At 40.8% G+C, this 27,976-nt stretch overlaps 1 protein-coding gene across 4 annotated transcripts; it reads right to left on the bottom strand.

Moving 5' to 3' along the window:
* Positions 1 to 51: 51 nt before the first annotated feature.
* Positions 52 to 27,009, bottom strand: zfyve26 (zinc finger, FYVE domain containing 26). 4 transcript variants are annotated; one of them, XM_051388252.1, is made up of 43 exons: positions 26,897 to 27,009; positions 25,624 to 25,911; positions 25,362 to 25,437; positions 25,001 to 25,087; positions 24,633 to 24,785; positions 23,816 to 24,155; positions 22,837 to 22,961; positions 22,424 to 22,588; positions 22,190 to 22,278; positions 21,932 to 22,083; positions 21,627 to 21,842; positions 20,379 to 20,990; positions 20,057 to 20,221; positions 19,729 to 19,871; positions 19,060 to 19,303; positions 18,394 to 18,657; positions 18,143 to 18,262; positions 17,781 to 17,951; positions 17,379 to 17,612; positions 16,926 to 17,031; positions 15,595 to 16,466; positions 14,934 to 15,133; positions 14,465 to 14,569; positions 14,133 to 14,255; positions 12,664 to 12,840; positions 11,437 to 11,686; positions 10,817 to 10,915; positions 10,349 to 10,536; positions 10,020 to 10,156; positions 9,552 to 9,580; positions 9,286 to 9,422; positions 8,767 to 8,987; positions 7,616 to 7,763; positions 6,758 to 6,967; positions 5,524 to 5,739; positions 4,858 to 5,055; positions 4,132 to 4,212; positions 3,901 to 4,028; positions 3,533 to 3,707; positions 2,944 to 3,003; positions 2,322 to 2,504; positions 2,164 to 2,214; positions 52 to 1,952 (listed from the first exon to the last, which is right to left on the bottom strand). In XM_051388252.1, exons 2-43 carry the CDS (start codon positions 25,812 to 25,814, stop codon positions 1,740 to 1,742), a joined length of 7,854 nt encoding a protein of 2,617 aa, XP_051244212.1. In that variant the 5' UTR covers positions 25,815 to 25,911; positions 26,897 to 27,009; the 3' UTR covers positions 52 to 1,739. The 4 variants fall into 4 exon arrangements, with proteins under 4 accessions (XP_051244212.1, XP_051244231.1, XP_051244225.1 ...); XM_051388271.1 differs by having other exon boundaries at positions 17,781 to 17,948; XM_051388265.1 differs by having other exon boundaries at positions 21,627 to 21,839.
* Between the last annotated feature and the right edge of the window lie 967 nt (positions 27,010 to 27,976).

Genomic DNA, 27,976 nt, shown 5'->3' with positions numbered 1-27,976 from the left:
CTAAAATGTCAAACTTTTCCTTTCATTTCAAGAAACTAGTCGACATTAAGGTTAATATTCCATATTTTTGTATTTTACATTTTTTTATTGTTTCATTTTTTTTATTTTACAGGGGATGGAGAAATCAATTACATTTCAAAATCATTAGTCCCTGCATCTTCAAAGCAGTTACTATATTACATATTTAACATTTTTTACCAAAAGAACTCACTAAGTATAAAGTGCGGCAGTGATGAGACAACAGTCCAAGTTAAGGAGGATTAGAGTGCAAGAATGTCAAACGTGTGCATCTCAAAAGTCTTCTTTTCATCTCTTGCCGATCAGCAATTATTATCACAGGAAGATTTTTAGTCTCAGTCTTCAGACTAGTGCAGCAGAGGGAAGCAAGGCAAAGGGACGACACAGGATCTCCTCTAGATAAAGATCTGCTTCTTGACCACGTAAACAGTTTCTCTGAAATATGCTTTCTAGTATCCTTGAAAAGGCAGCTCCAGCAACAAAAGTGACAATTTTAAAGGTGTAAATGAACTAAAAACGTGTTTTGTGGAGACGGACAACACATTTGCACTGTTTTGGCCGTGGTGCAGGTTTGTGAAACAAAAGGTAAAAATAGAATTACACATCAAAAGAAAACCATATGACAGATGTCCCTTTTTTATACATTATTTGACTGATTATGCGTGAAGTTATTCATTAAGGATTTATATAGTTCACACTGATATGGGTCAAATCTCCCATGAGAACAGAGTGAAGAACATGATGTAAAATTAGCAACACTCTGGGTAATTCTTACCAAAACAGGAGACACAAGATGAGACAAAAACCAGCCATCCAGGACAAAACCAATGACCAGTTGATCAACTAGATTTGTTTTTCTAGATAATTAAACTTCATCAATACCATGATCTATAAGTGGGTTCCCTTTCTGTATCCAACCTAAAAAACGTTCATGTTTCTTTCTCAAAACATCTTAAATGCCCTTAAATAAGTTAAATTCTGTTTGCAATTAATTTCCCTTACCAAAAGGGAATATACCCTGAAAGCTGGCTGTAAAATGTGCTATACAATATCAGGTAAAACAGTTAAACAGCTTCACCAGGGCTACAGAAACAAGATTGAACATGTATTGTTCTTGGCAGAGGACACAGTTTAACATGTCCATAAAAATGAGAAAAAAAAAAAAAAAAAGACTTACAAGTAACACATTTGTCAGAAGCCTTCAGTCAGTTTAAGATATTTTCCCTTTTGGCTGAGGTAGGAGATTAATCTTAGTCAAATACTGAGTAACAGATATGCGTATATTGCGTAAGACTGTTTTTGTTATGTAATAGTTGTTGCCATTCCGGTGGCATTGTTCTCTCCCAACTACTGTACACATGAGGGATAACAGCAGAATATTTCCGGAATGGAAATAAAGCACGGCGGTGATTCAGAGATTCGTTTTACAGACAGGAATTGCCACACAAACATAAACAGAAAGTGATCATCAGGGTTTCTAGTTTCCACTGCAATAGAAACGTATATATATTCTAGTAATCTGCAGCTGTGAACCACACACCATGTACCATGCAACAGCTGCTCTTCTTATCTTAAAAGCTCCCTAATCACCTCCCCACACATTTTATAGAACCGTGTTACGTCAGAAACCCTGGATCCTCTTAATTGCAGCTCATCTGCGGCCCGTCGGTTTTGAAGTGCTGTGTGTGTAATCCCTTGTTATGCCGACAGTGCCTTTACCTTTACTTGGCATTGGGTCGGCCCTGGCGCTGCTGAGACGACTTGTTGTGGTGTTCGGACAGCCACTGGCGACAGATGTTCTGCATCACTGAGTCCTGTGCTCCCTCTGCAGCCTGAAGGACGTCCTGGACCAATGGGCCGGCTCGGCTCGGCTCCAGCTTCACCGCCTGCAGGTACGCCGGTCGCAGTTTACTGCACAGCAGGTAGGCTTTGATCTGCAGACAGAGGGATGATATGAAGGGAATTAGACAACCTTCTGGGGTCTACAAAGATTGATTTCAGAAGTGAAGAGGATAATTTTTCTTGGGAAGTCAACCAAAGTGACCTGAGAATAGCGAAATTGTGATTTCTGCATTTAGAAATAAACAGCCTCAGTCAGGAAAAGCAACAACAGTGACAGGCAGAGAAGAATCAGTTTTACACTACCTTGCTTTCTGTGCTCTTGGTCTCCAGAATGAGACTTTCCAGCTCCTTGGCCTAAATCAGATAAAGGACAACAAGCACAGACAACATGGAGCCAAATCATGGTCATGATTTGTTAAAATAGTACAGTCATCTATCTTTAAAAGGTTTCTGTCACTCACATCAGCGGGTCCCTTATCTGCAATGGAGACACAGCTGAGGATGAGGGCATCACAGTCGTTTTTGGTGGCAGCCCCCGATTCACCGACACATTTGAGTAGCTGCCGTACGGCTCCATACTGCCTCTGTCGGACAAGCCTCTGGCCGGCCCGCACGTAGACCGCCTGGGCCTCCAGCTGGAAGTCCTGAGGCAGGAAGAGAGAAAGACAAAGACAAACACTTAACAGATGCTGTTTGAGGCAAATTTGTCACTCCGGGGCAAAACAAATAAAATTCACTTGACTCTACTTGACTATGTATCTTCAAAGTGTCAGAGTTTTGTTGTTGCTGTATTGTAGTTTTTGTACAGTGAGTTAATCAGTTAATGAAAGCTTCCTTTTAATGTTTTCAGTGTCTAAATCACAGCACGGCCACCTGGACAGGGGGTTAGGTTTTTTCTCATTTTTTGTCTGATGTTTTGAATGGATTTACACAAAGAACTGATTAACGTTTGGTGAAAATCAGATGTGTGAAGGACATATGGTGACAAATGTGATTTGTTGCCAGATATATGCACTCTTAAATTTTAAAGGAGAAACTAATCAAACAAATCAGTAAACATAGCAAATCTAATATAGAACATACCTGTATGACTCTATATGCAATACCAAAACCCTCTTCTATGTTTTTTCCTCCAAGCATCACCTGCAAAAATACAGATTGGAGACATTAGTGACTATTAGTTTATGATAAATGAATGAATGAATGTTCCCATAACCATAATATACATGAAACACAAAAAACAATCCCAATAAGGCATTTCACTTTTAATATGTATATTTTATATTACGCTGATGTTCTTAATAAGTTAAACTTAACATATTCAGCCATATTATTTGGATATTTATAAACCATTATTTTTTCAACCCTTATTTATTTTCATCACTAGCAAAAACATCTGACTTTAAGGCTTCAAAAAAAAATATATAAAACTGATGTTTACATGACATTACATTTATTTGGCAGGTGCTTTTATCCAAAGTGACTTAAAAATAATTGCATTCAAACAACATAGGAGCAACATATCATCCAAAATTGGGGGTGTATCCTTTTACAACACATCTCTAAGTCAGCAGGTAGGTGGTGGGACCTTTTAACCATCTTAATCTATCTGAAGTGGATTATAGATTTTGAAGTACAGGAAGTACTGGGTTAGTCACAACCAGAACCTCACCTTGCAGGCAACCTCAACTTTCATAGGGCTTCCTCCAAACAGTGTAGGTGGTGAGCTGGATCCAGGGGACTTGGAGGAAGGTGTATTGGTCTGTGGAGCCTTGGAGGAGGACGCAGTCTCACAGCGGTGGAGGAAACGGGTCACCTCAAGCTGAAGCTCAATTGTGTTCATGTGCCTAACAAAAATAGGACAGCAGAGGTATTTTTAAAAAACAAATCCAAAAAGTCTATTTGACAGGTAGCAAAAGTGGAAGTAACAGAGCAAAGAAATGAAGGCCCCAAGATTGAATTGCACTTAATTCTAATCAAGAGGCAAAAGTGTGGATTTATTTCCATTACGTTATTTAAAATAAGGGTATATTAAATAACCTGGACACATCATTGGACGACATCATCTTCCTGAATGAGTTGACCTGAGACTTCTTCCTCCCAGAACCCCGACCTTGCTGCTCCTGCAGGTATGTCCTCAGGTGCTCTTTGGCTCTGACCAACCAGCGCTGTACAAAGGTCAAGGACAGGGTCAATTTCCTCATATGAGCAGGGACATTTTCTTTAAAGTTTGGACAATTGCATTAACATTTGGGACAAAAAGAGATATACCTGCTGTTCTCCCAGCTGTAGGTACGTACTGGCTCCATGTGTGAAGAATCGGATACAAGTCATGGCCGCACGCACATGATCCTGTCCAGGTAAACAGCATTTTACATATTAATAAAGACTTATTATTTGATTAGCTGTTAAAAAAACATAATTCCCTCACTCTCCAATGCAAAATTAAAAGGTGTGCAGCTTTTTTTGGGCATTTTTGCCTTTATAAGATTGACTGTATAGAGCAGTGACTCCCAATGTGCAGGTCAGGTCTAGATGAATCTCACAGGTTATTGTGGTAGGAAATAATAAAAAACAAAACTCTGCTACACAGAATAGTTTATTTTTTATTTTATTTTTGCCTTTTCCTTGCAAATTATTGCATAGTTTTACCCCTTATGCCTAAGACAGAACTTCATATTAAGTGCTTATAAGAAAAAAAATGCTGGGAACCACTGATCTATAATCTCTAACTGTATACGTCTTAACCACTAGGTCACTGGGACGCCTCATTTGGGACATTGATACGGTATAAATGTAAGAATGGGAAAAAAAGAGGCTAATTTGTTCACTAATGGTCAGTTGGCTAAGGCACAGACCATGTACCTTTGATTTCCAGTATTTTAATCAAGCCAGGAAATTCACCTCAACTTTTTATTTTCACTTTCAAATGATAATTAAAATCTAAAATGCCACTATAAATCTTATTTTTGTTAAAAAAAGATTAAAGACTCTAACCGTCATGAACTGCTGGATCTGATAGAGAGTGTGGTAGTATCCCCGCCGCTGCAGGAACTGACAGGAGGCGATGAGGTAGCGGCTGCATGATTCCAGGCCGGGGTCAATTTTTTCCAGTATCCCTTGCAGCATGCCAAGACGGCCCCGCTCCAGACTGGGCTGCAACACACCCTCTAGAAACACCTCATCTGGGCATTCCTGATGCACAATAAAGTAAAAAAAACGTGTAAAACTTACAAGTAATAAGTAATAAAATAGAAGCAATGGCATGTGCAGCAGTTGTTTCAGATAAGTGACATTGGATACATCACACTTCAGTTTTTATTAATTTTATTAGAAGAAGAAGGTGCACTCAGCCGCCTTACTCATTTTCTGTACTTGAGCAATACACTCAATAAAAACCCTTTTTAACCCTTTTTACTACAGCTTGTTCCTGTGGTACAAACAGGGTACCTAAGGGTACTTTGCTGCCAAAAGGGAACCAATGATAAACCAAAGTCACATGGACCTTGTTTACTGGACAGAGTTTGAGTAATCTGATTTGAGATCTTAATGAAAATGATTAAAAATAATTAACACCTCCAAACATGTTTGAACTTCCCTCAAAGTATTTCAGGACATGAGTGCCAGCTGTCTTTATTCTAAATTAAAAAAACTAAGCCTCACCTTGTTGACCAGATATTTTAGGGCCTCCGTCATGCAGTCGTGACGCATATAGAAACTGATCAGAGCCAGGTGAGTACCATATGCATTCAGGTAGAAGAGACACTCCTGGTGGAGGTTGCTATTCTGTGTCTGACCCTCTGGTCGCTCCGGGGGACCAGCCTCGCACAGCGTGTCCTCCAGTTCCCGCAAGGACGCCAAGATGTCCTCACCAAAACACTGACACAGACACAGGAACACACAGAACATCCCCCAAAAGCTCAAGAATATATGTGCACATAATGTAATTCATTCTTATTCAACATTATACAACATAAATGTTATTACAGTGGTGCTTTTATCGAAAGTATGACATGGTTGGATTAAATAAGCTTCCAGTAGTACCTGAAGAATACAGAACCAGATAGATAACAAAGCTCTCTCACTGGAAACTCATGTAATACAATCCAATAGAAACCGCACAGGCTTGTGCAAGTGCCACACATTCTTCTCGTGTGAAGGAGCAAAGACCTCCTGGCATTAAACAATACGTGGGAGATTCCTGAGGTGTCATGCACGTGGGGCATGTGGGGTCGCAAAATATTGCACATTCTGTACAGGACGACTTCAGTAATGTATGCACATCTGACTTCTGCTGTGTAGGCAATTATAGAGTCCTTAAATATATATTTCTCCCCTTTTTCATACCTATATTAGGCAAATTCAGCAATAACTTCTGGACTTTTAGGTTATAGTTGTTGTGATGTATGTGTGTTTCCATTCTATTTACAAGGTAACGGCACACAAACACAGGACCTTTGCTTTAGTGTGAGCTATCCTTACCTACTGTACTGCTGCATCGCTAATAAAGCAGAATATATTATTATTATATATTATTATATTGGCAAGTTTTAAAGCTTTCTTTGCAAAGTCCAGTCAGAATATTTTGGTTGTTAGCTGCATGAAAGACATTAAGCTTGTTTAAAATGTTAATATGGTTATATATTAGCATTTGACAATGATAGTGTGGCTGATGCCAAATAGATGCAAGTTGGGAAACATATATATTTTTTACAGTGTAGTACTCATGCAGATTAAATTACAGTAATTACAGAGGGAGAGCATGATACAGCCTTGAACACATTTTCTGCTTTTGTACAAGCTATAATAGAGACCTGAGACAGCAGCATGCCTACCACTGCAGCAGTGATGTTGGTTGGATTAAGAATGAGACTGCAACCATGATGTTTCTTCCTACCGTGGCCAAAGTGGGCTGCACGTTGATCTCCAGGTGCTGGACAACCTCCTGCAGCAGTAAGGGACCCATGTTGAGCTGGTTGCGGTCCAATGGTGCCTTCAGGCAGCGAGCAAGCTTCTCCCTAGCTCCTGAAAGGTTCCCTGCCTTGAGTGATGCCATCCCCCATGCCTGCCACACGCCACCAGGGTCCAGGCCACTCTTGGTAGATACCTAACATAGCAGCCAAACAACCAGAGACAATTAGAACAGCCATGGAACCAAATGTTCTATCTAATTTAATTATTAAGTAGTTTGGGTGAGTTAATAAGCTGCCTAACTATCCAAATGTTGCAGGTAAGGGTTTTACACAACATGTCTTCTGCACCACGATGGTCTGAATGAAAATGGTTAAACTACTGATTTCAAATGATTTTCTCTTTGAGTAGCCTAGAGCAGACTGGCCTATTTACTAATAAAATAAGCCTGGTGTATCAACACACAATGTTAATAAATGAGGTGTAGTGCAGTAAAATGTGAGAACCACTGCATTATAAGTAAGGTTTCACAAGCTAATCACAGACTGTGGAAGGTACTGTACAACAGCCTTTGATTGGAGTTATATAACTGCAGTATGAATTCATATTAGCGTTCATTTATGAAACAGAACCAGGGTGGGAAGGGTGTAAATGTTGCATAACGTTGGCTGTATAACTGAAACATGACTATGGGAGTCAATGTACTTGGCACTTTTTATCTGCTGCAAGTAACTACAGGTGAAGAGTAGCTAGTAGCTAAATCTTGCACAATGCATCTCTTCTCTTTGTTTGAGATACATTTTTTTTGCATACCCTGAGATGTAAAAACCACCATCTGCCTCACCTCCACTGCTAGCTGGTAGTGCTCTGCTTCCAACAGCTGGTTACGGAGACGTGTGACAGCAGAAGTCTCCAGAATGTCATCCAGAGAAGGAACATATTTGTAATTGGCTGTCACTAGAATTTTAAGCACGTCTACTTTGCTGATGTAACTGTGGAAAACAGACAACAAATAAAAGAGGAAACAAAACAAGTGTATGTGTGAGAATGATAAAGGAAGACACACACACAGACGTTAGTAGTGACATGTACAAGCACGCAATGAGTATCAGTTTAAGATATGTTGGCAGTCATTTCAGCATACTTCGTGTGGTTGACAACTCATCTGACATGACCTCAACTGAAGCCAACAACTAAAAGCTGCATTAATCAATATGTTTCAAATAAATCAGTGGCTCTGTGTCCTGGTGTAAGAGGTCCCTCATAGTGATTAACCCTTGTAGAGAAATATCATCCATCTCTACTGAGCTTTTTAGCCTCTTTCAGCTCATTGATTTGCTTTTGCAGCCACAGGTTTTACAGCAACTATTTGATTTTGAAAGTGGAACAGTGAGTCAGATTGTTGACAGGGGTTGGTGATGAATGTAAGAACACAGCTGTTTGCCGACATGTTAGCTGTGAAGACTTTGTAAGGCGATAAAATGTCAGTGGTGCGTGTTGGTGTATATATTTCTGCAGCTTTAAAGCCTGTACGTACCTGTGGTCCGCCCTCAGGTGTTTTCACTTACTGTACGTTCCCTGATATCTTCTGAGACTGTCTGGGAATGTACAGAGAGTGCACTTGCCCCCATTTCTGTCACACTCTCACTTTCCCACTATCTAAATAATTAACCCTTCCTAAGTCCCACCCCTTTTTGTTCTGCCCTCAAATGACAGTTGAGCAAGGGTCAGTCAGAAACTCAGTCAACTTTTATCTTTCCTGTACTTAGATATGCCATGTGCTAGGCTCGTCTATGTTGAAAAAACAACAGCATTTTGAAGATGGTTACAAGATAAAAGCAACATATAAATACTCACATCTTAAAGTTAGCTAAGTAGCGACTAATGGTTGATGTAGGAGTCAGGACGGGTCAACTGCTCAGTGTCCAAAAAAAAAAACCCACATACAAATGTTACAAACTGTTCACATTGCACTGACCTAGGGTTACATCTTACCTGTCACATAAGGCGAGATCCTGGCTGCGGCCAACCTTAACAAACATCAGCTTAGCACTGAACAGCAGCTGCCGCATGATGTCAGTGAGCAGGCAGGCGTCCACCTCTGGATTGGTCAGTTTACGAGACAGAGAGCGGCAGTGGCTGATGAGCTGATGACCGCAGGCTGTCTGGTCACTGTGCAGCGACAAGACCGCCACACAGAGGTAAGCACTGGGAGCCTTGGGGTTTTAGCAAAAGACTCTGATTAGACACTGTATTCACTAGGTTAATTCTACTCTAAGACAACTGAGTAACAGTATAATGCTATGTCAACTAATAACCTCAACTTTAGGCTTTCTATACTTCACTTAATTGTAAATTCTGATTCTTTACAGGACATGGACCCTGATTCATGTTTATTACAACAACATTCCAGGAATTTAAGATCATTGAAGCGTCACTGTTATTGTATTAAAGTCATCTGCAAAGACCTGGGAATGACTGATCCTCTGTAATGATAAATGTTAAAATCCAGACCTGCTCATAATAGAACTCGCTCCTCAGCAGCTGGTTCTCTGCGGGGTTTGTGCTGAGTTGGATCTGTCGTTGGACCACTTCAGGCAGATGCAGCATCCCATCCAGAGCTTCTTCTGTGACCACGGGGCTTCCAGCCACTGCACAAAGACACAAGAGCAGATAGTCTCTATACATTACGGATTTGAGAATGCTACATCCGGCTTTCACTGACTGACATTTCTTTTCACTCTGATATATAAGTCAGTTTCTGACACTATTCAATTTACCTTCAGCTGGTTCAAGTTCATCGTCAGAACTGCACATGGAAAAGAAAGAAAACAGCACAAATACATTTCAAAATACAGTAACATGTCTGATTTTATGTTCCCAACATTTCCCCCCACTTTCAAGACTGCAGAATGAGCATTTTAAACCCCCAAATTGTACTATTTGTCAGGTCCTTGAAACTGAACTGAAACGTGGTACAAGGTCCGGTTTCCAATACACAATTCCGGTTGGATTTATTCCAGGTAGGCGCTCACATACAGTAACAGCCAATGTACACAACAAGTTGTAAAATAAAATCTACTATATTCTTTTGAAAGTATGCTTTAAAGTTCCAATTACTTTTTTGTGTCCTTTCTAGATTATGCCATTCGAAATGCTATTATGTTCAACACTTTCCATGAATGCTGGAAACTCCTTGATCTGTAAAACAGGACATGCGTTGCTAAAGAGGATTTTAGCTGTCTTACTCAGGGTGAAAGTAGGCGTAACACTGGTTGCAAACTCTGACTTCATCTCCCGGGCAGCCCTCAACAGGCATCTTGTGCTCTGAACAGGCATGACAAACCAGGCGGCCACACCTCCGACAATGATGCCGTCTGTTGAACTAAGAGAAAAAAGCAAAAGATAAATAACCATTATTTACTGAGAAAACAAAAGAATTATTATTAGAAGAATTATTCTTAACATGAAATTAAACTTTTAATAAAGTAGATGAGGTAAGGTAGTGTATTCTTTAAGTACTTCTTTTTAAATTTATGACAGCACCAGTGAATCTCACACTTTTTTGCCCACTCACCATGGTGAATCTCTCACGCTGGCAGACCATGCACACGTGCTGCTGGGTATCAGGAACCCAGTCTTTGCGGGCTGGGGGTTGGTCTGGAGGCTGGAACTTGGCAGGCGAGCGGCGTTTTCTTCCTGCTGAGCTTCGATCCCTCTCTCTGTCTGTGCTGTTTGAGGAGGGGGTGTGTGTAGGGGTGCTGTCTGTAATTAAACAATAAAAAAACAAGTTTCAAACAAGGAATTTAAATCAGTAGTAGTACAATGAGATGCATTCAAATTGATTAATACTTTCTGCAAAAGTCCATTGTGGTTAAAGAGAATGTTCCTCAAATAGGAAAAAACTGTCTCAAGTCTCTGCCAAGCTGTGGTATCCTTAGGCAAGAACATATACATTCCAGCAGTGCTGTTGTGACTCCACATGCAGAGAAATTACCCACGGAGGATCAATGTGTATCATAGAATTATTGAAACATGCGCTCACTTGTAGAGGGTGTTGGAGATTCAATTCGACTGGACGATGCAGAGGTGCTGTCTTGAGCAGGACACTGCATCAGCGCATCCTGGAGGCTGATTACAGAGTCTGAAAAACAATCATATAATTAGGCACAAGTTGCAATCTATGGTCATTGGCTGTGCTAACATACGAGCTTGAAAATGTTACATCACAGTATTTCTTGAAGCACATTTTGTTATTTAAACATTGATTCCAGGCCAAGAAAAATTTGAAAAGAAAATTCCCAGAATCTCTCAACTTGCCTGAGGGCGACAGAGTCCTTGTCAGTGTACCAGTACAGTCACCAAAACAATACTTATTGATAGCTTTCTTCGAATACTGTTTATATATACCTTTTTCTATACAACAAAATAAACCAAACTTCTCAAATGCTTCAGTGTTTCATTTTCTCTTAACACAATGCATTGTACAATTGTACAAGTACTTTGTCAAAATAAAATTAGCTAAACTATTATTTCAATTGTAAAATTTCAACGGATTTCGATACACATAGTTTTTTATAATCTATGCTACATACACAACCGTTTGTAAACACTTGTCTGCATGTGTCATTGATTGTCACCATACTATGTGCACTCTGGACTGACCGGATCGAGATCTCTCTCTGGGGGCACAGGAGAAGTCGAGGGCCTTGCAGGCGTAGTCTGCCAGAAGCTTATCTATGTCTTCGGCACCAAATCCAGCCTCCTGACCAACTAGCAGGCCCCGCAGGGTTCGCACAGCTACGTCTGCCCAGTCCACCTTCAGGTTCATCAACAGCTGCTCGAGCATCAGCAGGGGCTCCGACAGCAGGGAGAAATAGTCCTGCCTGGCCGCTAGGGGCAGAGTCAGCAACACCTGGAGGATGAAACATCCACTGATATTTCATATATTCATTGCTATCAATAATTATATTCCTACAACACTATTTAAAGCACTAGTCTGTAGGATTAAGTGGCATCTAGCTTTAAAGCTGCATATTGCAACTGAACACTGCTGGCGTCTGTTTTTGACGACATGAATGAACAGGCTGTGAAGTGTGTAAGAGAAACTATGGTGGCCACGAAACTCTCAAAAAGCCCTATCTAGAACCAGTGTTTGGTTTGTCCATTCTGGGCTACTATAGAAACATGGCAGTTCAACATGGTTTTACTTTTTATACTTTTTATAAAACGCAACCTCCGCCACCTGTAGATAAAAACGTCTCATTCTAAGGTAACGAAAACACAACAATTCCTATATTCAGGTGATTATACACTAATTAAAACATACCTATGAATATTATATTTCATTTCTGCCAACAGACCCTCCTAAATGATTACACACTGGATCTTGCACAACTCATCTTGTCATTTGCTAACATATGCACATCACTCTGTAGCAAGACATAATAATAGTTCCCAGCAGGTGAACTGGATGAGCACATCATATCCTGTGCAATTCTAAAATTTCAAGAATTGTGTCAAAGCTATTTTCTACAAGCCAGAGTTTCTAGAATCATGCATGCTTGGGCATGTGGCTGAGTTGCCAGAAAGGAACTTAACTGTCCCCTGAAGGGAAAAGACAACAAGTGTTGAGAAATCCCTATTCTGTCCTCTGAGTGAACGTCTGTAGATATAGTACTAGTTAAAAATGTCAAAGGAAACATTCCCCACAGAACTACAACAAATAAAATAAAAATGTTATCTTATATTATCTGCTTATTGGTAATTATTTATGAAATATTCTTTATCTTAAGTCTACCATTTATTATAGCTGTTTATATGATGTTATGCACTTTGAAACGGATATTACTTCCAAGAATTATATCAGTGCACCTCTTCACATTCACAAACCTTAGAGCCCAGATGGAGGGCGTGGATGTGTCGTCGTCGTGCCGGAGACACCTGCCTTTGGAAATGCAGAGTGAGGTAGTCAGCCAGGAAGTGACAGGCAGCCAATCCAGGGCGGCGATCCAGAGCACGCTCACAAACGTCTAGGCCGACTACAAAATCTGAAAGGCCCTCGAGTAACTAAAAAAAAGAAAAAAGAAAATAAGCAACAAAGGCAATTAACAAAAAAAGAGAACTTTCACAGCAACAATTGAAAGACTATAAACACAGCTTTAAAAAAAATCACATGATACATATCTGGCCTCTTTTATCTCTCAACCTGGCGTTCTTTGCAGGTTAACTGCGCCATAATAAAAAGTGATTCAGTTCTGTATTTTGCTTGCACGTCCAAGAGAGATAAGCACATTCTGTGTTGTTTGGTATTTGTCATCCTGCCTGAGACTCTATTACAATTTGTTGCCCTCTAAGGCTGTTAGCTATCCTAAATACCACGTGCCGGGTCACTAATGGTCTTCTCTCATGGGCTTATGACACTGCTGCCCACATGACTCATATTGGGAACTCCCTGTCTGCTCCTCCTGGCCCAGTACCAAATGTTACTGCCATAGCATGAAGGGAGAGAGTTGGGTGACACAAACAATGTGGCACTTCATTCCTTTGGTTTAATGTTTAAAGAACGTGGCCGCTTGAGGTCCACTCTCATTGGGACACAACTTCAGGTGTGGCTTTCACAAGCACCTTTGTTTGATGATTGCAGGCTGGTCCTTTTGTGCGAGGCAAACTGTTCAGGCCACAGCCAGAAAGGGCACTAAAACGCAGGAAGCGGTCAAGCCAGGCTTCAGAGGCCCTGGGGACATCGGGGTAGAAGCACGGTAATCCTGCTGCCTCACATGTTATCTGTTATTATTGGAGATTTGTGCAGTGGCATCTTGAACAGTGCCTTACAATTTTTTGAGGCTCTGTCACCCTAATGTGGCCTCTGGGTCCACACTACACTCAGCCATTTCACCACTGACCAGTATGTGCGTGTTCCTTGTGACATTACGGCTCTAAGTCATATCCTTTATTTACTGCCACTGACAGTCAGAAATAAATGAAACAGAACGGAAGTTACGAAGGTAACTTTGATTCTGTGAATGCCTGGATGACTGCCAGTCATGCCAGTCACTTAGAACCTTTAAGGGCGAGAAGATTCTGGAGAGGCTGGATGTAGGCTACCATATCATATTTATAGCTAGGACATGCAAGTAGCCTACGTCACACCCTTGACTTTGTCCATATAAAATCTCAACCTGCACAGGGTGTGAGGTGACATTGCCACTTTGTTTACTGCCACTGTCACTCATTCAGGAATTCAAAGAACCTGGATGACTGCAGTTTTCAGTGATGCCTGGGAAATTTCTGACCAATTTACCAAAGTTTCATTAAATGGATTTCAGTCTTAAGTTATGCAAAAGTTGAGTGGTCTGGACCTGGAAAGCCTCATCTGTCTGTCCCTTCTCCAGCAGATGAAGCAAATGCTCAGTCTGTAGCTGCAGTCTCAGCTGTTCAGATACTGGATAGAGCTCAACCCACTGTGCACAAAGAGCAAACTCCTGAAAAAACAAAACAAATATATGATTTATATTACATAAATATCAATATAAATGAACAAATATGTATTTGGGAGAATGGGAGGTGTAAATATGTATTTGGGAGATTAGGAGGTGTGTTAATTTGTGGTAATATTAACTTTTTATTTGACATCTTATTTACAATGTGTGATTGTTTGCTAAGTAAACTGCTGCAGGTGTGTTGTACTTACTTTTGCCTCCAGCATCATAGATAACATGGACTCAGAGTTTGTCTTCGACTCAGTCCTCAGCTCCTGCCAGGTAGCCCAGGGCAACGGTGGCTGTAAATTCAACATCTGTAAGAAGAGAAGAAAGAACAAACATTTGGCACGTCACAATGAACACTACATGCAAACACGAATTGCATGCTGAACTAAAAGTTCTAGGAAGAACAAGCAAAACAAGAACTAAAGTCAATACTGAGGGGGGCAGCCAAAAGCAAGTATTAACTTGCAATGTTACATAAGCTCACTGTATGTCTGATTAAAAGAACAGGTATATATTTCTCAGTTCAACGATTACTCACCTCTCTGTTGCTTTTAAACACTATTTCTTGCACATGTATCTACTAGGTTTGCATGTCTGAATGACCACTTTGCTGTAGTGTGGTATATACATTTCTCTCAAGAGCAAAAGTCTCAATTAAGTTCTTAAAATTACCCAGCGATAGATGTCCAGTTCTTTTTTCTTGAGCTCTAAGTCTGTTCTCAGTGAGGTCTCTGTGTTCGGATCATTGAGGCAGAACTCGAGCAGCTCCAGGCAGGCTGACAGAGGCCAGCGCTCCAGAGCCTGGAGTCCAACACGGGCTCGCAGGTTAGCATCCTGTACACGAAACAGCTGACCTATACCTTCATCTCCATCTGAACACAGAAAACCAAATAAATAGCAAACCTCTTGGTTACATTTATAACCGTAATATAAATTATGAATTCAACATATATTGTATCAGAGAATCCACAAGAAACATTGGAAGACGGATAAGTTATGACAAAAAGGAAAAAAGGAGAGGATCTGATACAACATCAATTTCCTGTACATATGAATTCATACCGATATAAAGCAGGGAGGAAGTAAATAACACTTCACATATGAGAAGTTGGAATCAGTTAATGTTTAGCTAAATAATTACTTAAAACAGCTACATGTACCTGCTGCATGTACATGTAGCTGGGCAACAGTTAAGAAAGTATCAACAAGTAATGTGACTTCAGTATTTATTAGGTTGGATCTCATATTAGAGGCACAAGTGTCACCAAACCTTTCCCATGAGCCTCCACTTGTTTAATTTAAAAAAAAAAATGCATTTACTATGTTTTCTCACCTTCTAAAGCAGCACAGGCAAGCAGGCGGTCTCTTAGCGCCCCCTCCTGGCTGCAGCCTTGCCCATACAGCTCCAGCAGACTGAGGGCTTGGCCCAGGTCTCTGGAGGAAAGAGCCTTCTGGAAGGCCTCAGCAGCCACAGCCTGGGCAACCTCATCTTGAGGCCCAGACAGCAGGAGACTGACCAGGGGTTTCCCACAAACAACTGCCCCAAGTCCAGCAGAACCTTCCTCGCCCTCAGTTAACCGGGTGCCCAGCACTGGTTCCGCCATGGTGTGAAGGTAAGCCCGGAGAATAGGGAACTCTTTCAAGAGGTTATCTGCTTCACGAGCAATCTGCTCTCCATCTAAGACTACCTCTTTACGGCCACTACGGAAATAGCCAGACCATCCAGAGGATTGTGTCCGAGCAGTTTCTCCTTTGCACGCGCTCAGACATGCCAGTGTGGCCAGTAAAGGGGAGCGAGACTTCAGGAAAGACAGGGCTGATGGTGTAAGGAGAAAGGAGTTTGAGGAGTTTGAGGAGTTTGAGGAGGACGATGAATTAGCAGGTGGCGATGTGGAGAGGTAAGTGGGTGAGGTGGAAAGGTTGGTGGGTGTAGCGGAGTGGTCTTCCTCTGAGACCTCAGACTCAGAGCTTGCATCAGACTGAGGCTCTGTGACTGCCAGAGTGGACCTGTGCTCCTGAGCATGCTGTTGGAGGAGGACAGACAAGCTGTCAACGCCAAACACCCCATCGTCTTTCTTGACCTGACTGGAGTCTCTTTCATCGCCTGGACAGGAGACCCACACAGGCAGAGTCTCACAGCATCGCTGGACAATCACCTGCTGGACGCTCAGTCGCAGACCTTCCTGCTGCAGCAAGGACAGCACTCTGGAGATAAAACAGGATGAAATAGTTCAGGTTTTATCCAGTTAGTTTTATCTGTTATATTTCACCTTTGTCTTAAATCTCTTTTTTTCATATTATCATTAATGAAATGTTTAATGTCTATCCAAGAGTAATACTTAAGATGAGACAAGCAACTTTCTCTATATTGCTGCTTCCAACAGAAAAGTGGAACCTTCTACCTTTTCCAACCTCATTCTTGTTGTATTAAACTACCTAGCAGATTAAAGTGTCACAGACTGATCAAGTAGGATCATCACAAATGAAAATACATCACAAATGTGTTTCAGTTTAATTCATGTAAACTATTATTGCACACAATAATAGGCACACATTTTAGCTGCAGTTCGGATAATCTTTTGCAATAAGGTGACAAATAACACAGCAAACTACCAGTTTGTGTATATTTGTTCACATTGGTGGAGCTTGTACCACTGTACATACCTGTCAGGAGACACCTGTCTGTCAAATAGCAGGTGGGAGAGAAGCTGAAATGGGGTTTGAAGCAACACCAACAGTGGATTCCCAAGCTTCACTTCACTGCTCTGGTCTAAGAGAAACAGCAAGAGAGGCAAATCAGAACACTGACAGTCCCTATTAAGGTTAAATGACTTGGTATAAAAGTAAGCTTTTTATAAACTGCCTGCTGATCTGATTCCTAGTACCAACTAGGATAATATCAGTGGGGCAAGGGAGGGAGAAAGATGGTGTGATCTGAAAGAATTTTTAATAAAACAGCACTATGCACTTTTAAAAAGACGTTGTTGGAAGGTGCCAGTGCCAAACCCCTCAAGGCAGAAGAATCTAAAAACTGATACTTCTGTTTTTAGATTAGCAACCATTTCCCATAGCGGCACATATTCCACCTCATCTTTCCTCAACAACAAATTACTTTACCTTCTGAACCAAGGCTGCGCACTAACACAGAGGCTAGTGTGTTGACGTAGTCGAGGAAACTGCGCACATAATCTGGTCTGGCAAGATCTCCGTCCGGCTCAAAGGGGCAAAGCTGGTCCAAAGAACGAAGCAGTTGCTTCATGCTGGAGCGCACAGGGTGAGAGTCCAGCTCTGACTGCTTCAGACTGGCCTGTTCGACCAATAGTGCCAGAAGAGCATTGCCCACACTGCTCTCTGTTAAACAGGAGACATACAGAACATTCAGCCTTTTTCATAGAAGGCTAAGAACACTATAGGTGGTAATTTCTTCTGGTATTTTAAAGTTATCACAAGGCAATCCACCAATTACACATTCTTGGTAAACATGCAAGACATCTGAAAAGCCATGGTTACTGCGCTGACCTGTGCCATCTGTAGCAGTGCTAAGGATGTGCAGGGTGGTCTCTAAACGTTGAGCAAGACTGAGCCGAGCAGCGATGCACTCTTCGCTCAGTATTGGGTAGCAACACAGGAGCACTTCCTGGATGCAGCAACCAAATGGGCTGGCAAACACTTGGTCTTCCCCAACAGCTTCTATGAACAAGAGCGGATCAGTAACAAAGAAACTATTATAGACATTCGGTTAATTTTTCATATCAAATGTCATTGTTACTGGAGTATAAAAAGTACATTTTTAACCTATCAATCTAACTAAATAGCACGTTGATATTTATGTACACATGTTCCTATTCCCTTAATGAAAATGTAAGAGTAGTTTTATATACCTGTTTTGACAGAGCCCTTATTAGTGGCAGAATGATTCAGGATCTTGTTGATCTGCTGTAATACCATGGGAAATCCACAGATCGCCTCAGAATGTGGAACCTTGGGGTCGATTCTTACTCCTGGGGAGGCAGACACGGATTCAAAATGAAAAATGATATGACTAACAGTGAAAAGCTGCTGTTCTGTAACCAGCACCATCTACATTCCTAATAATTCTTCCATAAAAGACCCTTAAGTTCAGGCTGCATACCTCGAGTCTCCAGGCTGCTGTTGAGCCTGCGCTCTGCTGTGTCCAGCAGCTGTCGGGACGTCTTCCAGAGCTGACAGTGGCAGCAGGCCAGGTCAAAGGCAGCCATGGCTGCTGGGCTGAGCTCCTCCAGCAGTGTGTAAAGGAGGCCAGAGGGGTCTGAAGCGCAGCAGCTCAGCCAGTAGCCTTCCTCCAGTGAGCGCATCGGGTTAGTAGGGGTGCTGAGCAGACGGTCTGCTATGTCTGAGATGGAGTAGAAAGCCACACCTACATGGAAACACAAACAGAAGTCAGATCCTGAGTTGTACATAAATATACCATATATATTATGTGACAATTAAAAACACCAACAACTGTATGTAATATGTACATAATACATGAATACAAGTAAATTTGACTATTAAACAATACTACATTAATATGCTTAACTGTTTATCAAGAAAAATAACAACAACGTGATATTTATAGGTTAGCTTAGTAGTTTATCTTAATCCTCTGGATAACTGGCTGAATGTATACAAAGTCAAAATATGATATTTCAAGCACAACCAGAATGGAATTTGATAATGTTTGTCAGGTTTTGGTTTCAGCCCTCAGAGTCAAGGACAAAGAGCTTTTTTTCTAGGCAGGTATATCAGGGCTGAACTGGTTTAAAAAGCATTTTCGCACCTGCAGCAGCTGCACTTCCGATGGCCTGCAGGGTTGATCGCCCACTGCTGCCCAGCCGACTCCTCCCTGCGCCCGACACAGCTGCTGTCACCAAACCCTCTGAGGAGGATGAGGATGAAGACATAGACTGGCTCTCCATCTTCTGCTCCACCTGTCCCAACTCCACCAGGACTTCTTTGTAGCGCTTCATGAACACGAGCTCACCACAACAGTCGGACGCCCCCAGATCAAACAGGAGAGACACCTGCAGAGAAATAGACAGGACAGAACTAAACTTAGACATAACCTCCAAACAGCCTACATAGTTTTAGACTGCTGCTGAATCGGACACAAAAATATATTTACCATAATAACCTATCATGCTGACTTGTCCATGTTAATCAGTCTTAATACCATAAACATTTCCCAAATGGAAAGAATCAATAACTTTATTTATTTGCTTTAATTTATTGCACATACAAATTTGACCACTATTGTTTTATGTACCTACAACTTAAGACTTAAAGGAGATGAACCCTGAAAATTATTAGTAGTAGTAATGTCATATTAGTAGTAGCAACAACAGCAGTTGCACTGTGACAGCATAAACATCAACTTTTAAGCTGGTAAAAACAAATTGTTTTTGCAAAAACATTTAAGCCGTTGTTATGTCCAGCTTGCCACACGGACCTGATGTGCTTCCATGAAGTTCCCTCGGCGGATGCAGGACATGAGTAGAGACTCAGGAGGGGACAACATGGCAGGGACCAGCCAGCTGTGGGGACCACCACATGGACAAACCTCCAATTCCACACAACCTGCTCCTCCACCATCTGACAACAGACAAATGAACTAATAAATCTACAAATCTACACTTAATTTTCTTAAGGATTTTTATTCTGTAAGACAAAAATTCATGTATGATTTAAACAAATGAGCAGATCTGACTCAAAGTGCTTTGAACAGACCGATTAGTGCATGTACATATGAAAAGGACAGGTTGTTGTTCATGTCTTACCTGATGCGCTCGTGCTAACTTCTCCATTTTGCTTCTCAACAGAGGTTTGCCTCTCTGTAGCATGTCTGCCTGGTCGCTTCCTTCTCCTCAGGCTCGAGCTCTTGTTGCGTCCCACAGAAGGGACAGGACAGTTGACCGCTGACGTCTGGAGAGGACTCTCTGAACCTGCACGTGAATTTACCATCAACATTTAAAGAATAAATGCCAAATGCAGTTAAATGTCAATTTTAGTTGCACTTGATTTTCCTTTATGTGGGCAGAAAAGGTAAATCAAAAAAGTTTTTAAAAGCTAAAAGAAACATCCTTAGCTTGTAGGTCTCACCGTTTCCACTGCCCTGATTGCTGGTGATGATCTGCAGCCTCCACTGAGCCTCTGAGGTGCGTTTGGACAACCTCTGCAGACGAGTTCCGAATGTCTCAGCCGTCACAGAGCAGCCGATGCTCTCTGCTGCCTCGGCCTCTCTAGGCAGCGCCCTTCCCGCCTCCTGTCCCTCCTGCTGGCCCACCACACACATGCCCTCCAGCCCTTCTTTCAGCAGCTTCAGAAAACCTTCCATGGTCGTCACATCAGCCAGAAACCCCTTGCAGCCCTGGATAAAGTGTCCCAGGTCAAGATGACAACGGTGGGCTGCTGTTGGTGAACTTGAAAGCAGCTTCTGGTTCTCTTTCCTGCTGTACTCAGTCTCATCTGTCTTTGCTTTGGTTCCCAATTCTACATTTGTGTTTCTTGACTCTGATAAACATTCTGACTGTGTGGCATTGCCTGTGTTCTGATTTAGGTTTGTGTCTTTTTGGATCAGCTGGGCAAAGTCAGTGGTGGACAGGAAGAGAAGGGAGAAGATGTTCTCCAGGAGCTCCAGGCGGAACATCGCAGGCACGGCCTCCAGATAGAGCTGACACTCTGACAGGTAGTGCTGGAACAGCAAATGGCAACCTGGAAATGCAAAAAGGTAGATAGAGTATCTGTCAGAATAATATAAGAAAGATCAATGAACAAATGCAACCTTGTAAGCTTACAATCAACAATAAATAATCAGTGATTCTTGTTTCAGTAATAAAGCACAATCAAGAAATTAAATAGAAAAAGAGGAAATTAAATATATATATTTTATATTGTGTGTAGATTTTGATTTTGTGCCTACTGACAAAAAACAGAAAAAAGGAGAAACAAACAAAAGCTCTCAGCTAACAAGAGATTATTTTAATGATTGTCTTTTTTTGTCTTTGTTGTCTAACAAATAAAACAATATCTTGGTCATCAGTTTTTCCTGTGTGTTTTCATTGCAGTTCATATTTTTTTGTTTGACTACAACTAAAATTGTTTATCTTTTAAGATACAATTGATATTTGTATCTTACCTATATTTGGCTTATATGTTAGATTGTTTTTCAACATATTCTAGTATTGTATAGTATTTTAGTGACTGCACTAGTATGACTTTCCACTAACAAAACTAAAAACAAATACAGTATAATTAAAGACGTTTTCAAGTGAGATTATAATCAGCTAAATTTAGCAGACAGGAAACAATTTCTATCATCTGTTATCAAACTAAAACTTCATTTCGTACCTTCTGAGGAAGTTAAGGTTTCGTTTTGGTCCAATTCTGCTTCAGTAGGCTGGTTATGTTTCTGCTGCTGCATGGACTTGCACTCAGTGCAATTTGAGTATTTATGTGCATTAACACAGAGAGCATAGATGGCATACTTCATGGCACAGAACCCCTGGAACAAAACTATGTTCCTTTGCACACCGGAACTGAGAGTACTGATGGCCTCAGCGTCTTCTGCAGGGAAAACACGTAAATTATTATCCCCAACATTAATTTTAGACTAATGGATAAACAAGAAGAGAGAGCACGATGAAGATGCTGACCTGTTCCTGGTGAATTTGGCAATTGCTGCAGCAGATGCAGTATCTTGCGCTCTTCAAACTGAGCCAAAGGAGTCAGTGAATGCAAAATATAGAGAGCAGAGTGATTGTCCAGAGTGTGAAGCTGTGCCAGCAATGCATCCATGGAAATACCTCTGAAGAAACAAAATACAAAAGAAGTAAATATTAAAATGAAATAATGATTAAGATGGAGTTAAATGCCACTCAAACTTCAAAAAGATAAAAGAAACAAGTGCTTACGGATTGTTGTTTTTACACCATTCAAGTATTCCAAGCTGAGTGGACAGAAGACTGGCAAACTCCTGCAGAACAGAGTCATTGGCTGGAGCCTAAAAGGTAAAGACTGAATCAGCTAATGGCCACAGCAGACTGTGAAAAATACTTAACAATATGCTGATCTGCAACCAGTTTTCCACTTAAGTCACACAGAGGAGGAAGTGCACGTCTGGACAGCTGAATGATTTCAGTTCTGACCTGCTTTTGGTGGAGGATGCTGAGCAGCGTTTGAGCTGAGGTCAGACTGCGACACTGAGTCCATCCCAGAAGCAACAGCAGTCGAGACAAAGGCTGGAACTCCAACCTCAGCAAGTCTCTCAGCTGAGAAAACTCCTCGTGTTTAATCAGGTCCAGTGCAGTAACCTACAGGAAGGAGCCAATCTTATTACATTATTGAATTTCACCACATGTTGTTACTAACTAATTGTATTAGACCGTCAGGATCTAGTAGAAATTACAAAACAAATTAGCATTATAACGCTACTAATAGACACAAATCTACACATTACTTCTCGTAGAAAAATCTGGTTAAAAAACAGCCAATTTTTACACACTTGAACTGTATTTTTAAATCAGTATTAATATTTTTCCAATAGTCCTGGTACACTTACCAACACCTGCTCGAGGAAGTGCTTTCCACTACTAAGGCACTCAAAATAAATGGTCTTCCAAATGGATGGACGATCATTGTGGCAACATAGACTGAGGGCCAGCTTCTCTGCTTCAGGAAGGTCCACTAGGAGAAAACAATGAAAACAAGCTGATAAGTATGACAACCACACAATCTCAGATTTTTTTCCTACCACATCTGATTTACAATTTTAATAGATTTCTTGTTCTTAAAAACAAATTACACAAGACACCATATATTTGATCATGTGAAACACTACCACATCTGTAATGTCTTCTTTGTGCAGATGAGTGGATCGGCACTTGTTTTACAGAGTCCTTAGCAGCTGTTTATCCCCACATTATAAAGTTTAAATCTCAATTTTACAATTCAGACATTTTTTGCATAGTTTTAAAATGCAAATGAATCAATTTATTGCCCACTATTATTATTTTATTATTATTTAAAAAAAATGTTAATATTACAATGGAATGCAAAACGTGTTATAAGTAAGGTAAATGTCATATAAAAAAATACGTGAATGAATTAATAAAGTATTTCACAGGTATGCAAAAGTATTTCAGGAAAAACATTCCCTGTAAATTAAATATTACGGGTAGCATTTTGGGGAACATTGCTTTGCATATATCCTTGATATAAACTTGGTCTGTGTCATTAGTAAGATAGACCGATATGTACACTGCAGAAGACCAAAACCAGCTGCCTGTCACATGTAACGTTTTTCACAGCCACAGAAGCAGAAGTGTGATTGAAAGAGGAAAAGGGTGATCCAATGTTTGCTCTTCAACAATGTTGAACACTTATTGGTACCGTTATTATAAAACTAAAGAAAATCTGAAGTAAAAAAGGTCAGAGGAGGAACTGATTTATAGTAACAAGGCAAGATGTTTATGTGGCAGCACAACCAGTTTAACATCAGAGGAAGCAAACTTTTTAAAATGTATTAGAGCTTAGATTACCTTGCGTGTCTGGTGCGCTCCTCAACAGATGATCCCTCTGGAGCCTCAAAGCGGTGGAACAGTACGCAGAGACGAGAGCGTCGCACCGAGGGCGAAGCAAAGAACTCAGGATCCTCTCCTCTCTCAGGGGCCCGTCTCTGGCCGCCCACAGCGCCTCGCACAGCGCCTCGAGCTGCCCTCCGCTTCTACGAGAGCTCCATGGCATCACAGACAGCACGGCGTATATCTCCTCCACCCACTCCTCCACCTTCTCCTGCCTCCTCTCCGGTTTTCCCAGTTCCTTCATCAGGTGTTGGATGAACGTGTGCTGCAGAGTATGGTCCTCTGTGCATGACTGGTCCTGTTGGAGGTGGGGAAAATAAGGACAGTGGAGCATGCTGGTGCTGTAAAATGAGCAAAATTCTACACATACACTAAATGTTTGTTTTTAACTCTACAACTACAAACAATATGAACCTTAACAGCTTTATGAAGCTGTACCTTTAGGATTTATACAGTACTTTCTGTAAGTATTATTATTATTATAAGTATTGTATTACTACTATATAAACAACACATAAACTTAGTAGTAAATACTGTATATGGTACTGTATGTATTTAGACCCACTTAATATATTTAAACCATCCAGATGATAATTTTGAATTAAAAACACCCAGAACAAGGTATATAAAGTGCTTTTTTTTTGTTTCAGTTTTATAAATTCATGTCCACATACATGCACATAAGACATATTTCTATTCTTACACTTTTGTATCATGCTTTTTATTCTTTTAATAATTTTGTGCTGCCTTATTGTTATAATGTATTTCAGTTTACCTGTAAGAAATGTGCAAGAGACTGGGCAAGTCTGGGCTTCTTTTTCTCCAATAAGGTTCGCAGACAAGACTCAACAGCAGCATCTGTTGTCCTTGAACCGTCTGGGGCCTTTTGTTTAGACTGCGTGTCCAAGAAGGCCTGGTGCAACTCCTGCTGAAAGATAATTTATCTCAGTCCTCAATTCTGTCTATAGGCACAAAATGTAAAACAGTAAAACAAATCGAGTTAATCTGAGTTTAATTACCCTGTGTGAACATATAAAATGTGCCTCTAATTTATCTAAACACTTTATTCTATTCTATTTATTTTTAACTTCCTCATCATCAACTGTATGTGTGATTACAGACAAAAGTCAAAATAACAATAACCTTGAGAAGAGTCTCTGGTATGCCCTCTGACCCCAGATCCTCCAGGAGCAGCAGGAACTCCAGCTCTCTCCTGATATTGGGAGGAACCTGAAATGGAGAGTAAACAAGATTGATATCGTGTCACACTGTTGGTGGTGCTTCAGATGCCTTTAACCCAATACTGTCTGCTCTGTGAAAGCGCACGGTGCAGTTTTTGAGATGGTGTTTCTGATTTGTGTATTGTACGTTAACACAAACAAAGATGGTCTCGGATACCAACAAAACCGCATGAGGCTGACACGACTCAACATGTTGTTTCACATTTAAGTCAAATAAGGACAATAGAGAGAGCAAGAGAATACTTGATTCTTCAGAGCATTACCTGCTCTTCTGTCAATTTCTCCAAAACCTGAAGCCAAAACCAAGCCAGTTTGTGTGGACTGCCCACAGACTCCCATCTGCAAAACAAACACACAATAAATCCACAGCACACACACACAAATATTAGGGTTAGGTTTTTGGAATGAAAACTGTTGCAGACCTAATAACAATATCACATTTAATTTGATTTCTCAAACAATTCACTTTTTTTTATACACAAAGAAAACCCTAATGTCTTGTGAGCATGCAGCTGCGTGACTCACTTTAAACTGTACGGATGGCAGACAATAGCTTTGATTATGTCTCGTAGGTTTTCTGAAAGTCCTCCCGTTGAGTTAACCAGCTGTGGCACGCAGGCACTGGCCAGCTCCCACTCTGCATGCTGCAGGCACCTCTTGAAGTACTCAAACAGGTCCTGAAGGGAGGTCTCGGACTCACAGCCAAAGGGATGCATGTCCTCTTTCACAGTGACACTCTTCTGCTCAGTGGTCACAACCGGAGAGGCACTTTTACTTCCATATAGCCAAAGAGGATTCTTGAGTGTTTTTCACCTGAAACAGAAAGAGAAAGCGGTCTTGAGTTTGAGGTTGGACAAAAATAAATAAATAATCTTACAAAGTGTGCCGGACATTTTCAGTTCATCGGTGTAATTGTTCCAGAAAGTAATCCCTTTAAAGAAATACATTTATTTTTAATGTTTTAAACAGTTAGTAATTTGTTTGTTTGTTTACTGTATGCATGAATAGTGCAATTTTAAAATAGGCAATGTCTTTTTAGGAATTTTAGAGGCTTTAATAAACAATAGGTTAGTTGGTTCTTGATGAGCAGCGTTGTTAACAACTCTTATAACTCTCTTTCGAATTATAAAATGTGTTTTTTTTTTAATTGGTTTTATATGTATTTCCTCATATTTATACACAGTAAGTCATGCATAGCAGTAAAAACGTTTTTAATGTTTGTTTACAAAGACTTTTATTAAAACTTTTATTAAAAACTGCAATAGATGTTTCGCATGGACACAATTTACATGTTTTACAGCATCATTTATTTTTTGTAATCTCTCCAAAACAAATTCAGACACACTTTCAATCTCATTGTCACTCATTTTAAGTTTACTTTGTACATTTGCGACACGATCAGCAAAAAGTATCAACTTATCGCAGCTTATTTATCCTAAATGACCCACTCAGAGATCACATCTGTAACTCACCACAGATGTGAAACGTTGCACAACAATCTAATTCCAACATCTGTACCTTTAATTGTCTGTGCGAACAGAACCGCGCACGTTGACACAGAAAACACGAATCACAACCACCGTCCAGTGAGCCGCTGTGTCCTTTAAATGTGCTTTTTAAAAACGTCTCCATCTTCTTTTGACAGTTACCTTTATGTCACTATTAGCGTTAGCGTTAGCAGAAAACGTTGCTGACTGGCTGCAGCTCAAACATTTAAGTTCGCCAGCTTCCGTAACAGCGAGCACACGCGTATCCGGGAGCGTTTAGAGGTTAGAGAGTACGCCGTGAAGTTACTTACTCATTTCTTTGTGGTGTTTATCCCCCGAAACTGGGGGGTTTATATGCCCTCCTAGCCCCTGCTTACTCTTGAGCTGTTGTGCTCGGTCATGTGACACAATCAGCTGATTCCCCGCCCGCTGGTTGGTCAAAGGTAGAACAGCTGCTGCCTTCAGGTGCTGTCGGAAATACAGGAATTCAAAAAGTCTGAGTCTGAGTGTTATTTAACTTATAGTATGTTTTTTTTTTTTTAGTTGTCTGTGTCTGTGTGCAGGTGTGTAAAGAAAAAAGGTGGTTGTAGAAGTTGAGTTAATTTGTGAATTTGCAGTTAAATTTCAATGTACTGGTTCTGGAGCTCTCAGCTGCATTACGTCAGAGGTTCCCAACCCTTTTCTGTCATGTAGTAAGCTGAAAACCTTTGCTTAAGTGACATATCTTATGGATATTTCAGGTTATATTCAAAACAGTTCAATGAACCCAAATACTGAACTTAGTGACTGCAAGGCTTTTGTGCAAAACGAGTGATTTGGATGAATTTTGAGCAGATTTGTTCCCGTTCAGGGAACTTTTTATACAATTATTTCTCCCTGACTCTTGGCTATTGCTCCATTATACAATTTATATAATAAGAATATAGGCCTACTGTGTGTATTTTTAAAGTTTTCTCACACCGCCCTTAAAATCAAGAAGGCCTTGCGACCCCCCACAAAGCTTTTGCGACCCCTAGTGGGGGTCCCGACCCCCAGATTGGGAACCACTGCACCACCCGGTCCTCACCAGCACACTGAGTTTGCCCAGTTGCCATGGAGCCGTGGATGTTCAAACACTGCATGACTCACACCCATGTTGACTGACTTACAGTTTTAGTTTAACGTGAATGAGAAGTCCCGAGGCTCAGTTACCACAGTTACCGTGGCAACCCAGCAAACTCAATCTGTTGATGTGGACCACGTGATGCATTTGAAAGCTTCAGGAAAAAGACAGCAAGTGGACCTTCAGCTGAGATTGTTTTGTCATCGCTGGTATTCTTTAGTTTGGAAAATAGAGGTGGAATAAAGTGCTTTAATATGCTTCATATAACAACCCATAATAACCACATAAC

This window comes from Dicentrarchus labrax, unplaced genomic scaffold (genome assembly GCF_905237075.1).
Source record: "Dicentrarchus labrax unplaced genomic scaffold, dlabrax2021, whole genome shotgun sequence".
NCBI lineage: Eukaryota > Metazoa > Chordata > Actinopteri > Moronidae > Dicentrarchus > Dicentrarchus labrax.
This window is presented reverse-complemented; position numbering and strand designations above follow the sequence as displayed.

Coding starts and splice junctions, on each gene's coding strand:
- zfyve26 (XM_051388252.1), bottom strand. CDS start 25,814: ATGCATCCCTTTGGCTGTGAGTCCGAGACCTCCCTTCAGGACCTGTTT. Junction 11,687..12,663: donor CCCTCCATCTGGGCTCTAAG/GTTTGTGAATGT, acceptor TTCATCCTCCAG/GTGTTGCTGACTCTGCCCCT. Junction 7,764..8,766: donor GATCTCGCCTTATGTGACAG/GTAAGATGTAAC, acceptor TGTTTTCCACAG/TTACATCAGCAAAGTAGACG.